This window comes from Lutzomyia longipalpis, chromosome 1 (assembly GCF_024334085.1).
Source record: "Lutzomyia longipalpis isolate SR_M1_2022 chromosome 1, ASM2433408v1".
Taxonomy (NCBI): domain Eukaryota; kingdom Metazoa; phylum Arthropoda; class Insecta; order Diptera; family Psychodidae; genus Lutzomyia; species Lutzomyia longipalpis.
This window is the reverse complement of record NC_074707.1, coordinates 33865002-33878818: the sequence shown is the minus strand read 5'-3', so window position 1 is coordinate 33878818 and position 13817 is coordinate 33865002. Positions and strand designations below refer to the sequence as shown.

Below are 13817 nucleotides of genomic sequence, written 5' to 3'. Positions count from 1 at the left end.
TTAAAGCTCAACAGCTCTGGTATAAATAAAACAAACAACACTTTATACATCTTGAAAATGAATAGTAAGAATATGTGACTTGCCCAAAGAATTCGAAAATGCAATCAATGACGTCATTATTTGTGTTTTTTAACGCCTGTTGAAGCATTAGCATATAAGTGCTTCATGTATCAAAAGAGATAAAAAAATATCAATAGTGACGTCATTGATTGCATTTTTTGGCAAATCTTTCTAGGTTTTCTCAGCTGATCTCGGTAGAAAATGGGAAGTTTAATACGAATCTCTTAATTTTTATAATTTCTTTTGTTCAATTTTTTTGAAGAATATTATACTTTGAGGGTTTTTTTTTCTCCAAATTTTAAACCTTTGTAAAACCCTTTTAGCCCCGACCTCCCCTAATATTCATATTTAGATTATTAATGGACCTCACAATCACTATATTTCGTCTCTCATAATTTTATATATTTATACACACAACTCAAATGACATTATACTGACCATAAATCTACTTTAAATTCCACTTCCAACAATTCTGACCCAAATTTTCCATTCAAAATCATTCATAAATAGATAGAGTTGTTATTCTCTCATATGTAGAATATTATACGAAATTTATACCTTTTGCATGTACACATATTTCTCTGAAATAGAGAAATGAAACTTGAGCACACCTTGCCATAAATACCTCATTGTTAGTTTGCATTTCATATATACATACATATATTTAGATATACATACATATGTAGGTAATACAGAGTGAAAATTACAAACCCATGGGGTGTGACTAAAATTCCATGCGGAACTTATTCAAGTGGCAAAGATGTGTGTGTGTCGACGAGATAACGAAAGGCGATGCTTGGCAATCAAAGGAAAACGGAATTCCGGGTTTATTGTGTTGCCATGTTGACCGCCACTGTGGCAAAGCAAATGCATCCACCCCACCCCCCACCCCCCTTAAAGAAAATTCAGCATGCAAAAGAGCAGTTGGTGGTGGAGGTTTATATTCCAAGAGATATCCAATTTAGTCAAAGTTCCTCGGGTTTTGTGTTTGTGTTCAACCCCAAAATGATTTTGAGTTTGTTTGGTGGTGGGTTGTTTTATTTAGTTATGTCAGGTGCTATTTGTCGAGGAAAATTTTCACATATTATATACAACAGTTTGCATCAAATCCAATGATAGTTTGCAAAACAACAACGTTCGGTCGTACAGCGTGGGAGTGAAGAGCATTGTAAAGCAATTTGCATTGATGATGGACAACAAAGGTCTCAAAACTTCGGGATGTGAATGCAAGAAGACTCATTTGCAATTTTGTCTTGCATCTTTCAATTTTATGTACATTTGCATGCATAATAAAAAGCCACAACCAAAAAAAATCCCTTTCAGTTTGAAATGTATGACAGAAATTCACCTCATATAGTCATCTAAATGACGAATATATTGGGAAATTGGAAATGCAAAATATTGTTACCTATATATTTTATTTCGAACGTATTGTATCGTATTCACAATGCTGAAATGTTATTATACATGTATAATGGACAGCTTCAATTAAATCAATTCATGCGAAATAAATCTAATAATTAAATATAATTGATTAACCTATCGCAATTGATTTAATTTGTGTATACAAAACTAAAAATATTATTTCAACCATACCTTTTTCAATCCAAACTCACGCTCCCGTGAGATTGATGACAAATGGGAGATAACAAAATTAACCTACCTATCGAATAACAAACAAACAGACGAGGTCATCCTCACTCACCACCCTTAGATATTTTTAGGATTTATGGAATAACAGGATATTCAGCGAACCTTAGGGGTTGATATGAAGGAAATTGCCCGTTTCCGCATATTTCTTTATTCATTCACAAAATATCTCGGAGATGCATTTTTTCCTTCCTCGGCTTTACTTTTCTTTTATGTACAACAATAGTATACGTGAAGCATATGCTTTAGTGCTTTAATAAACAATGATTTCTTTAAACACGGATATTCTCAGGGATATTCTGAGAAAACCCCGGAAAACTGTTGACATTCCATGATATTCTATTTCAAAATTCAACGGGGCAATACATATTATATTTCTAAAAAAATTAATCAGTGAAGCAATGATACATATGCCTCATACTCAAAAATGAAATTTAAAGTTGATTAGGGGCGTGGTTTTGATTTTTTGCAAAGAGTTTTCTAACTGATTTTTCGGTGAAAAATATAAATTCTGAATTTCTTCAGAATCATTCCCTTAAATAAATAATCTCCTTAGATAATTATTTTAACTCATTGAAATCTTAATTAAAGTATGTAATAGAAAAGTTTAGGCTTTTTGTAGCTTCTTTTATTTCTATTTTTAAACAATATTCGTTTATCGTAAAATGGTTAGTTTGACAATAATAATATTAAGGTAAATATTATCAGGTTCAGTTTTATTTCAAAATTAGGTATTAGTTCAAATTTAAAAAGCAATGCATGAAATTGCTCCCTACTATATCTCCCAAATTTTATTTCAAAATGTTTTTGTGGGCGAAATTTAATTCAATACGTTTTAGTTTATGAAACATAAACATGCATTGTAATTTATTTAAATTTGCCAAATGTGCTTTATTTGCACAACATGGAAAATTGGGAGGTGTAAAGAGAGAAGAACACAACATAATGGTCCCACCCAACAATGTGCGGTATTCATTTTAACATGACTTCAAAGCGCAATCAATACTGATTGTCTATTTTGTTGAATGGAATTTTTTTTTTATTTTAAAATTAAATACGCTTCGGATTATATTTCTCTCAATTATTTATCTAAACATATACGAATTGCGGTGAAATGGGGTTTATTTATTTTACAAAAAAAGCAACTTTTACCATTGTGCCAAATTAAATAAATAAAAATTCATAATATTATTATTGAATTGCTAGAATAACTTATCATTTAGCCGGGTTTTGTTATTATTTTTAGGACTTTACGAATTCATTAAACGTTTAATTTGCATTCAGATTGTGCTATTTTATTTAGTTTGTTATTCCAAATTCAAATTATTTATATACTGCTAAAAGGGAAATATATTTGAATAAATAAACAGTTGATAATGTAACGAAGTTTTTGTTTTATAAAAAAGTGAATGAAAAAAACCGCTTAAAATAAATAAATCAAGAAAAATTTGCTATTTACGTGGTTAAGGTAATTAAAAAAAAGTTTTTTTTTTAAATCAACTTCTGAGTTTTCTTTCTGCTTTCGTCTCTAACTAACCAAAAGCCAAAAAAAAATGTTTTTTCAATTTCATTTGGATTTTTTTCTCATAAAGTATTGACATAAACTATTGTTATCCCATAACCTAATTAATTAATGGAAAATCCCCTCAACCACGTTCTTGCTAGTACAATTATAAAATCTGATTGTGCAAATGTAACGTAATAGAAGGAATATGTAAATATGTTTGCTGCATTTACATAGATGATGTAACTTAATTAAAGTTTTATCAATTTCAAAAGTGCAATTAAATTTTAATTGCAATTGAGTTGAAATTTAATACACTCACACCCCGCGGGGTAGAGTCCCCACCGCGGTGGTTGGTGAAACAGTTTGAGAAAGATATGAAACAGAGAGCACCCAATTTTGGTGAGTCCATCGAACCGTGATTATACAATTTGCATAGTATCATTATTAATCACCGTAATTTTTGGTCTCTCGTCAATATTGAAATATTCATTTGGGGAATAAAAACAAAATTCATCTGGAAAATTTATTTAATGTTCCATATTGCGGAAAAAAGATTAAAAAATAAAAAAATTACCCAGCACCTCATTAAAATAAAACTCTCTACAATTTTTATTAAATTTTATTTTTATCTCTTTATGTTTTTGTGTATAAAATTATATTTAAAAAAAAAACGTAAAATTTACTACCATCACAACCAATCCAGATAAGTATAAAAAACACACGTGTGAAAAGAAGTAAAAAAAAAAAGTCTAATACCTTTATAGTTTCGATGAAGTCTCCCATTCAAGAATCTCTCGGATTGTTCGAAGTGAATCGTGAAAGAATTGCGTGAATTTCTTGCAATTTGTCTTTTTACTTTCATTGTATACCGTTGTTATGAGAATAATACTGCAAAGAGAGAAATTACTAATTTTATTAAAAAAAAATTTAATCTCAATGGCAAAACAAATGGATTTTCTACATTCCACTAAAGGAGTCTATTCATTGTTGTGAGCTCATTTGATTACACAAACTACACCAAATAAATTTTAAAGGATGATAAAAACATTAAAGAAAAGCTAAATAGACTTTCTGACTTCAATTTAGGTCAATTGAGAAAAACTAAGAAAGATTTGTCAAATAAATAAAAAAGCCACGCCCCCATTTTTGAAGCATATGCATCAATGCTTTATTTATTGGAAGTAATTTAAAGGTAAACTATTGAAGCATTGACGCACAGGTTTCATACAAAAGAGTAGGAAAGGGAGGAGCAGAAAAATGTGATGAAGCATATGCATGAGGGCTTCAAATAATAATATTTTCTAAAAGACCCCAAGTGCTAATTTGTGAAAGGAAATAAAAATACATATTCTATACTTTTATAATAAAAACAAGCATCGTGAAGCAGTAGAGCATATGCTTTATGCCCCTAAAAAATTAAGCACAATTAAGGCGTGGTTTAATGTTTTATAGACAAATCATTATCAATATTTCCCATGGATTTGGGTATTTTTCGAAAAAGAGTACCTACCTATAAGAAAATATGTTCTTATCATAAGCGAATCACAAAATAAATAAACTACCTATGTAGAATATCCACATAGAATTATTTGAAACTTTATTTTCTATTTGACAATTTATTTTCTTTTGAAAAATATATGAAAAATTCGCCATAAAATAAAAATATATTGACATCATGACCAAAATTGAGCAATTTTCCAACAATTCCTTGAATACAGCGGGTACTCGCAATGCAGCCTTACCTAAATTCCATATATTTATCTAAAATATCCCATTTTTATCACAATAATGCTTCTCTAGAAGCTCAATAGTGACCTCAAAAATTCTTTATATAAATTAAATGTTTCTCAGCAAAACCTTTTATCTGCGCAGCGTGAGGATTTTCAACGACACCCCACTGTGTATACGGCAAGAGGGATGCAAAATAAATTGCATAAATATGCAATAATAGAAAAATTCACAAGAGAGCATGATATGCAAAATATATCGGAAGGCGGAGAAGGCAGCACAACTATTGAAGTTTGAAGGAACGAAAAAAAATCAATCAAGTGCCTACCTGTTGGGTAAAATATTGTAGAAAGTCCCATAACCATCGAGGCACATGGGGGCCACACAGCCGCCACAAACACTGAATCCCAGGGTGCTCGTTGATAGAATAAAATTACCTCCGCCACCGCTGCAGGCACGAATGGGGTAAAATCAATTATTCCTTTCACCAAGAATTGAATTTATATACAAAATACATTACATAGAGAGATATTACCTTCGCGAATAGAGGGGATCGTCATAGAGTTTGGGAATTTCAAATCCATTCTCATATGCAATACACCACAGTGCGAATAAATGCCGATCAATTCCTCTGCCGGATCTTGCATCATTCATAAGTTGAGTTTGTCTCTTTGCTGCTATTCTGAATAATTTCGCCTTTGTCGGAATCTTCAGCATAAAGAGCAATATGGAGAGAGAGTGAGATGAGACATAACAGAGAGAAGTTAGTGCTATTGAAAGGATTTTATGCGTGAAATTAACAAAGTTCTACAACCCCTCCAAAAAGGGAAGGAGATCATTTTACAAAATGGGAAATGTGGCTGTTTAAGCTTTAAATGCTTCAGAGTAACAGAATGAAAGCACTCACAACAATAATGCAAATGCAACAGTCTAATTCGTATAAATGACTGATTAAATAATTAAATTAGCAAAATTAACCCAAAATTACTTTTCAATGTTTATTAAATTATTATAAATAAATAAATATTCCAATGCTTTTTGCCTCATGCACCATTGAAAATTCATGCAACAATATTGGGCAAAATACAAAAGCTTTTCCGACCATTTTCTCCAAATAAATCTTCATCACGATGGAGTGGATGGAGTCTTTTTTTTTTCTTTAAACTATGTGCAATTTTGGACACAACAGTGTGAGTAATGTAAGGAAATTTGTGCATATAAATCACCCATCTGGATGAGAAAATTCATACAGAAGGAGAACAAAACAAACTCACCGACACTTCGGCATCCACCATGCATTTAATCCATTTCACAGCATCTTCACTGCACGAACGAACAGTTTCAGTTCGGCCCTTGTAGTAATTTCTCATGAGAGCTGTCTCGTAAGTTGGTGCAAATCTAAACTTGCAAATAAGGTGGAATATAGGAGGGTGTGTGATGGGTGTGGATATTTTGTAGTTATTTAGAGGTATGGATATAAAATCATATTATTTGCTATGCTGTTGTAGTATAACAAAATGTACTTACTCGCCATGGAGACGATGGTATGTGAGTAGAAGTGCCAATTGAATGAATGCATCAGGATGGATTTTGCATGGCTTAATCGCCTCCTTTCCAAAGTCCATGAAATGCGAATAATCAACCCCACATGCTAGTTTCTGCGTACACAAACAAACAACACAACAAACTTTTAAGCCTTTTGTAGATTATTTTCAAAGAATATTTATTCCCCCTTTTGTTGACAATAAATGCCCAATGAAACGAAATAATAAACTATCAGTTTTCAGCATATTAATTCATCATATTAATTTATCATCATAAATCCAAAAAACCTTTAGCATTCATTCAATACATATTTCGTGCATTAAAAAAATCTTCAATTGATTTATTTTGATTTATTGCACCGTAACACGAAATTGAAGGAAGTTCCATAGCCCCCCCATATGAAAAAAAAATGATAAGCAAGTTTACTCACGTGCTGTCTCGCTGTGCTTTTCATTCGGGTGATTTCAGTACGGAGATTGTCATCGAGATCGAAGATAAGTTCAACAGGTGACTTCCGCAGAGGTTGCACGTTGCTCCAATTGGGCTCCACACCACTGGAGAGACTCTCCAGCAGGAAAGCGCTCAGGTGAACTGCAATGGTGCCATCGAAGCAGGTGTGCTGGAAAATAAATCAAATTTTACGTTTAAATAACAAAAGAGGAAATTTTATTTGAGGAAAAAAAACGAGTAGCAAATGGGGGTCATACTTCGCCAGCACAGCCAATTTTCCCATTGGCAAATGAGACATAGTTGAGACTTTTATCTGCCCATCTCTGCTCCAAGTCTCCACCCATGATATCAGCTACGACTTCGGTGTAATCGCTGGGTTGTTGATCATCGAGATTAATCGCCGCGACAGCGCTCTCAATCAGCTCAAGTACCTTCCTGTTGTTCTCCGTCAATTCCATCAACTTCTTCCGGTTGATTGCCCAATTTGTTCGATTATCTGACGTCAATACAGCCACCCCAGCACCTGGTTCTCCTCCATCCCTTGCAACTTCCTCCCGAATAGCCGTGAAAAGGGCAAAGAATTCTAGAGGTGTGAGGATTTCTCCTTCTTCATCGACACAGTCAAACATGAAGATTCTTCCACGACAGAGGACAATTGAATGACTCGGGCATGATCCTTCCTTGTAAGTTTTAAAGGCACTCCATACAGTGTCCATCGTCTCTCCGGGCAGGCGGCACGAATTGTAGAGACGACGATGGAGGAAGGACGTTAGTGGGGCAGAGCTCGTTGACCCGGACTTTATACGCTCCTGCCGTAGAAGCTTCCAAAATTCCATTATATGGTAAAACATCCACGCTGTTGTCTTCAGAGACATTTCATGTGTCTCCGGAATGCCGGCGCTTTGTAAATTGAACGGATGAATCATGCCGCAAAAAGGAAGAAGAGGCATCCTGAGTGTGCAGTATGCATAATCATCCCACCATTTTGCTACCTGTTGACGAGTTTATTTCTTTGAAATTTACTTTCTATCAAATGAAGGAATTTATTCATTTTTGTCTTCTTATAAAATCAATGAAATATTCACGAAATTCATTAAAACAAATCTTTGAAATTTAAGAACAAATTACAAAAGACAGGGAAACACATAAATATTCGTCCTGGAAAATCTGACACACCCTCTTAAACCACTAAATCTACAAAAATGAACATTAAAAAAATGCCACACAATTTTTCCTCTGAAATATTAGACATATTTAAGATTTTCCAGAGAAGAAAGAAAATTCTGCGGGGGAATTATCTTCTGTTCCCTTAGCCACAGCGAGTGTGCAAATGAGCTAAGAAAATTGCGATACAGCCCAGAAAATTTCTTCACATTTTTTTTTTGTAAGTTACTCTCCTCCCGGAATCCCGCAGAGATTCCTTTCATTAGATAGGGAGAGAGATACTGTGGGATGGCAAAAAAAAGATGGGGAGAGATATACAATTGACACTCGCGGTCTCCTTTTTCCCGCTTAATCTCCCACCCATGCCGAAAGAGTGGCACATAAAGCAATAATTGCCATCCACTTGTCTGCATCATAAAGTTAATTATTTTGCCCAAGTCACAGGGCAATAAATTTCAGCTGAATTTCGGGGGCGCTATCTGTAGCCAATGGAGGGATTTCAAGTGGTCACTTCTTGTCTAATCTCTCGCCCTGGATGAGCTGTATTGTGGAAGTGGAGAGTGTGCAAAAGTTATAAAGGGCGCTTCGTAGCTTAGAGGGAAGTTTAGTTTTGTGACAAACAGTGCGAAGGTGGTTGGAGAAGCCATGAAATTCTCCGTGGCTTTACTCTTTGTGGCCTTCGTGGCCACAGCCAGAGGCAATAACCTGTTAAAGGCACTCGACGATGAGGTTGAACTCGGTGATCCTGTTACAATGCAGATCGTCCTGGAATTCACTCCTGATATGATCGCCAGGGATGTCAGCAATGGCACAGAGCCCGTCACCGTGCAGAGAATCATTGACGATGTGGACGTTCTCGTGACGCGTGTTCGTAGTACGGAGGGTGGGGACAGCATGACGCCCTCGAGGAGACCATTAGATCACATTGGCGTACCCGTAACAAGGAATGCTCCCTTTGAGGATTACCCACCAACACCCCCAATCTACACCACTCCCCCCGTTTCCCCCGATACACCAACTCCACCCTACATAACTCCACCCTACACAACGACCACAGCACCTACAACCGAACCCCCAGAAATGACGCCATACGGCAGAAATCGTGAAATCTTCATGGAAGCCTAACGGGGCTATCACACTTAAGCTCCAAGACGTGGGGCCAACGAAGAAAAGATTAAATAAGATAAAAAATAGAGACTGCTTCGGATTTATACTCTCACTTATAAAAATTAAGGTTTAAAGCAAATTAAAATAAGATTTTGGATGGTTTTGTAATATTTAGGAAAATAATAATTTAATTTCTCTCATACATTTTTTGTGTTTTATTCCTTTTATCAACTGAGACCACAAATGTTGCGCTGCTGATCCATAAAATAATCTAATCAATGCATGATAAAAATTCGCCATCAGTTAATCAGTAATTTTTGAAATATCACAAAAAGTAAAAATGAAGTAGGTATATTATCTTTAATTCAGCCATATATCAAAAGTTGATATTCAACAAGCGAAAGAATTGAATGAAAATTCAAGAAATTTGTCACCAAATTTATAATTTTACGTCTTTTATGCAAGAGTGGTTAAATTAGGAGTTTATTAATTTTATGGCTCACGTGGAAAGAGTTTAAACCAGGAACGAAAATTATTCGAATGGGATTAAAAAGAAATTTTCATTTTCAACTGAAAACTCAGAGAAATATTTTCCTTAAAATAAAAAAGTTACACTCATTTTTCTTGGACATATTGCATTATGCGCATGAAGCATATGCTTTAGTGCTGCAATGATTTAAAACAGAGATTTACTAAAAAATCATCTTTAATAAAAAAAAATTGAATTTTATTACCTCAGAATTTTTTTTGCAATATTTTTAATGAAGAAATGTTCCAAATAATGAAGCAATGAACTCTAGAATGTCTAGCATTTAAAATTTCTTTCATTTATTTCTTTAGGCCAGTTATAATGTTTATTATCTCTTTTTCATTTTATTCACTTGAGAAAGCCATGTTTTAAGGTTTTTCGTCATGGTTTTTCCGTATCAATATTAACCCGGATTTGCCCATTATATTTAGTACCTTTAACGTTTGAAAACGTTTAAAACTTAAATATTTCTACAAAGGTCTAAAAAAAATACTAGAATGAGGTTTAATTTTTAATTTCCTATAGCTAAAATTTCAAGAATTTTGCATGAAAACTGATATTTCATAAATTAAAAATTCCGGACTAATTTGAGTTAAAGACAAAGCTGTAAAAATTCTTTTCCTTCCGTGATTGTTTTTCTTTAAAATGTGTTTTTCAGAGTTTTCATTGCCCAAATTTCATTCTTCTCTCAATGACCGTCACCTTATTTTGTTCTCTTACATTTTTTGCTTCTTTATGTAACTTTTTACATTGCTCAATTTTTTGTTAATTCTTGTGATTTTCCGGAAATTAAATGCCCATAATAGTTGGTATTCCACATAAGTGACAAAAACAGACTTTTCTTTAAGTTAAATCTGGCTATAAAACAAATCAAAGCATTTACTAGCTGAGAGTCTAAGCTAATAAATCAATTGACCACACATATCGCAAACAATATGGAATACCAAATAATCAATTTAATGTTAATGGTTTTGTCGACTTTTTTCTAAACTTAAAAACTTTATTTAATTTTTTCTGATCATAAATCAGACTAAATAAAAATCTTCTTAGACTAAAATAAAATTGTAGTCTGTCAGTAATAAACCTTGATTTAAGACTTTATAAAACAGAAAGTAATCGCAAAATTCAACTAGAACACCGTACAAAGTGATCAGTTAAACATTGATTAAGAACGTTGTGAACATTGTGGATTATTTTGTGCATAAATATGTGGAAAGAAAGCATAATAGTCAGTGTAGTAGCATTAATTTTAATTAGAATTTGCAGTGGAGCAGAATTTCGTGAGTTTTTCTTGTGAAAAATTTATTTTATGAAGAAATTATTTGATTTATGAAACGTTTCTAGCTGAGAATATTCAAAAATGTCATTACGGCGATTCAACGTGTTTAACTGAAGTTTCTCAGAGCATAATTAAGGAGCATTTCAATGGATTACCAGCCCTCAATCTCGTTCAACTTGATCCTGTATTGATTGACAAAATGGCACTGGATGATATTGGTACCAGAGCTTTTAATATTCGTCTCAATTTCAACAATATTTCAGTCCATGGGTTCAAGGACATCACATTTACGAGAATAACGTAATAAAACTTATTTTATTCTAATCCGGATATGTTCTCAAATTGAGCAGAACTTTAAAGGTCGCATTGAGGGACATAGCCGGGTCAATAAACCTTCTACATTTAGCATAAATCATAATTTATTATTGATTAATTTTTTTCAGAGGCTTCTCGGAGGATTTTGATGGATCAGAGAATGAAATTGAATTTACAGCCCCATTGATTACAATCGCAGGTCATTATACAATAAACGGAAAGATCCTTATTGTAACCCTCAAGGAAAGTGGACAGAGTAGTATCACTTTAGGTAAGAAAATCTTGAGAAAAATTACATTTCAGTTGAAGATTTTCTTTAAAAAAAATTCTCTTTCTTTTAGAAAACATCAAAGTCCGATTGAGTTTCACAGGAAGAAGGATAAGCAAGGATGGGCAGGACTATTTCCAAGCTGAGAATCCCACCATGACGATGACAACAACGCAGCTTACGTTGAATTTTGCAAATCTTCTAAGTCGTGGCAAGAAATCCTTGGAAAAATGGATAAATGCATTTTTGAATGATAATTCAAAGGATATCTTCACTGAAATTCATCCAAATGTTACTAAAGCCGTCGCCGGAGCTATTTTGCAATTAATTAATGATGTTTTTGCCACATTTCCATACAAAGAATTTTTCTTGGAGTAATTTTTATTAAAATAGGATAATTGTTGTGAGAAAATATTCTCGAGGCATTAAGATTGATTTGTTTTGTTTTAATAAATTATTGTTCTCTGTTCTTACTGTGAGATTTTTTATCTGAAACATTTGAAAACATTTAAATGCGCAATAAGCTTAGCATCGGAGCATTTTCTTTCAAATTTTATCTTCTTAAATGGTTTGTTTGTAGAGATTATTTATGGTTTCATTCAACTTTAACCTTCTTAAGCTCATCAGAACAAGAGAAAGATTTTTTTCCTCAAGAAAAAGGACCCTAATTTCCTCAATGCATTGCCTCTCGCACAAGATTGCCGAACGAATCTCAATTTTCCAGCTACGGTGTGTGCAAGAACCGGCTTAGTGAGCTATTACGCTTATCCGACCTTTGGAATTATGTCGTACGTGGAAGTGAAAGTGCAAAACTCACCCAGTTCTTCTCGGACTGCGCCTTCTTCTCCAAAATCTCTTGCAACTTCTTCCCGATGCCTACTTTGAAGTCCTCAATCGTCTTCCGGGATGCCTTTAGCTCCTCTTCCGTGCCAAAGGGTTTCAGGGAGTCATAGTAGCGCTCCATTGTGTCCGCCAGTGTGGGCAGGGGCAGAGCTGGAGCCAGTTCATCCTGCTCAAAAGTACTGGGATCACCTTCGCTGCACACAAAAATCAAATCTCGCCGCTGCAACGCCATGACTGTCGGGAAAAAAGCAAAATTCAGCAAATTTATGTATGAGCAGAACACACAAAAGGTGATAAGGCCACCCAGACTAATCCCAAAGAGATACCGCGGGAAGAAAGGTGGATTTAATGATATGGAACAAAAAATTACATCCGTCCATTAGCTCCCATTCCCATCACACGCAATCGTTCTACCTTTTCAGGTGAATACTTAATTCGTGCAAATTCTTTGCATACCAAATAATGTGCAATGCTTTTGAATTAATTTGGACGAGCGGGGGGTCATTGTGTCCGGCAACCTTTACCTTTTTGGACTTTGTCCCCTTGGACAGCCGGAGGAAGTTTGGATTCAATTTGCGCGCGTGTGGGGCACCGCAAAAACCAGACTCATTGATAAAATACCTCTACAGCACCTGGCACGTTCACTTTCACTATTACTGCTGCTCCAATCGTCTTTATACGGCGTTTAATTCACGATTGAAATGCACACGATTTTTTAATGTGTTTGTTTTCATTTTTTTCCAGTGTCCAATTTTTTCACCAGAGCGCGCCAACGGCGTTTTGTCGTGGTGTGAGTTTGTAGTTTGTGGGTCGTGCGTATGTGTTGGTGCAAAACGAAATTGTTAAGATTTTTTCAACGAAAAATACATTTTTGGGGCTCTCTAAAAGTTTCTAGAGGGGCCCCCATGGAGTTTCTGTGAAAAAATAGGCGCGAAATTTGCAGTATTTTTTGCGGAATTTGCACGACTTTTTTCGGCGCGAATTTTAAATGTTTCAAGCTGGAGATGCCAATCGACGCGGCGTCGCCTCCCAATCGAAAAAAACCCGATTTTGTTGGAAAATTCAATGAAAAATACAAGAAAATTGTGAAAAAAATCAAAAATTATCAAATTCAAATCATCCGTTTTCCCGCGGGAAAAATACTACGTAACCATCTCGTGGTCGGAGACGAAACTATAGTGGATGAATGAAGTGTCTGTATGTTTTTAATTTCACAGCTATTGTATTTTATTGAAATAAAAAAAGAACTTGGAAATTATTTCAAAAAAAAAATCAAAAGTCCAGCCGTAGAATAAAAATACTCAAATCTTGTTAAAATATCTGATAATATTAAAAAATACATAAAAAAAAACTATTTTGATCAAGAATGAAT

The 13817-nt window shown here is 34.2% G+C and overlaps 1 protein-coding gene across 1 annotated transcript; it reads right to left on the bottom strand.

The window, feature by feature from the left end:
- Positions 1–3814: 3814 nt before the first annotated feature.
- On the bottom strand, positions 3815–13228 carry LOC129786015 (peroxisomal carnitine O-octanoyltransferase). Its single transcript, XM_055820774.1, has 9 exons — positions 12970–13228; positions 12420–12679; positions 7198–7932; positions 6921–7109; positions 6473–6603; positions 6220–6343; positions 5481–5653; positions 5274–5393; positions 3815–4105 (listed from the first exon to the last, which is right to left on the bottom strand). Exons 2-9 carry the CDS (start codon positions 12675–12677, stop codon positions 3976–3978), a joined length of 1860 nt encoding a protein of 619 aa, XP_055676749.1. The 5' UTR covers positions 12678–12679; positions 12970–13228; the 3' UTR covers positions 3815–3975.
- Positions 13229–13817: the final 589 nt, after the last annotated feature.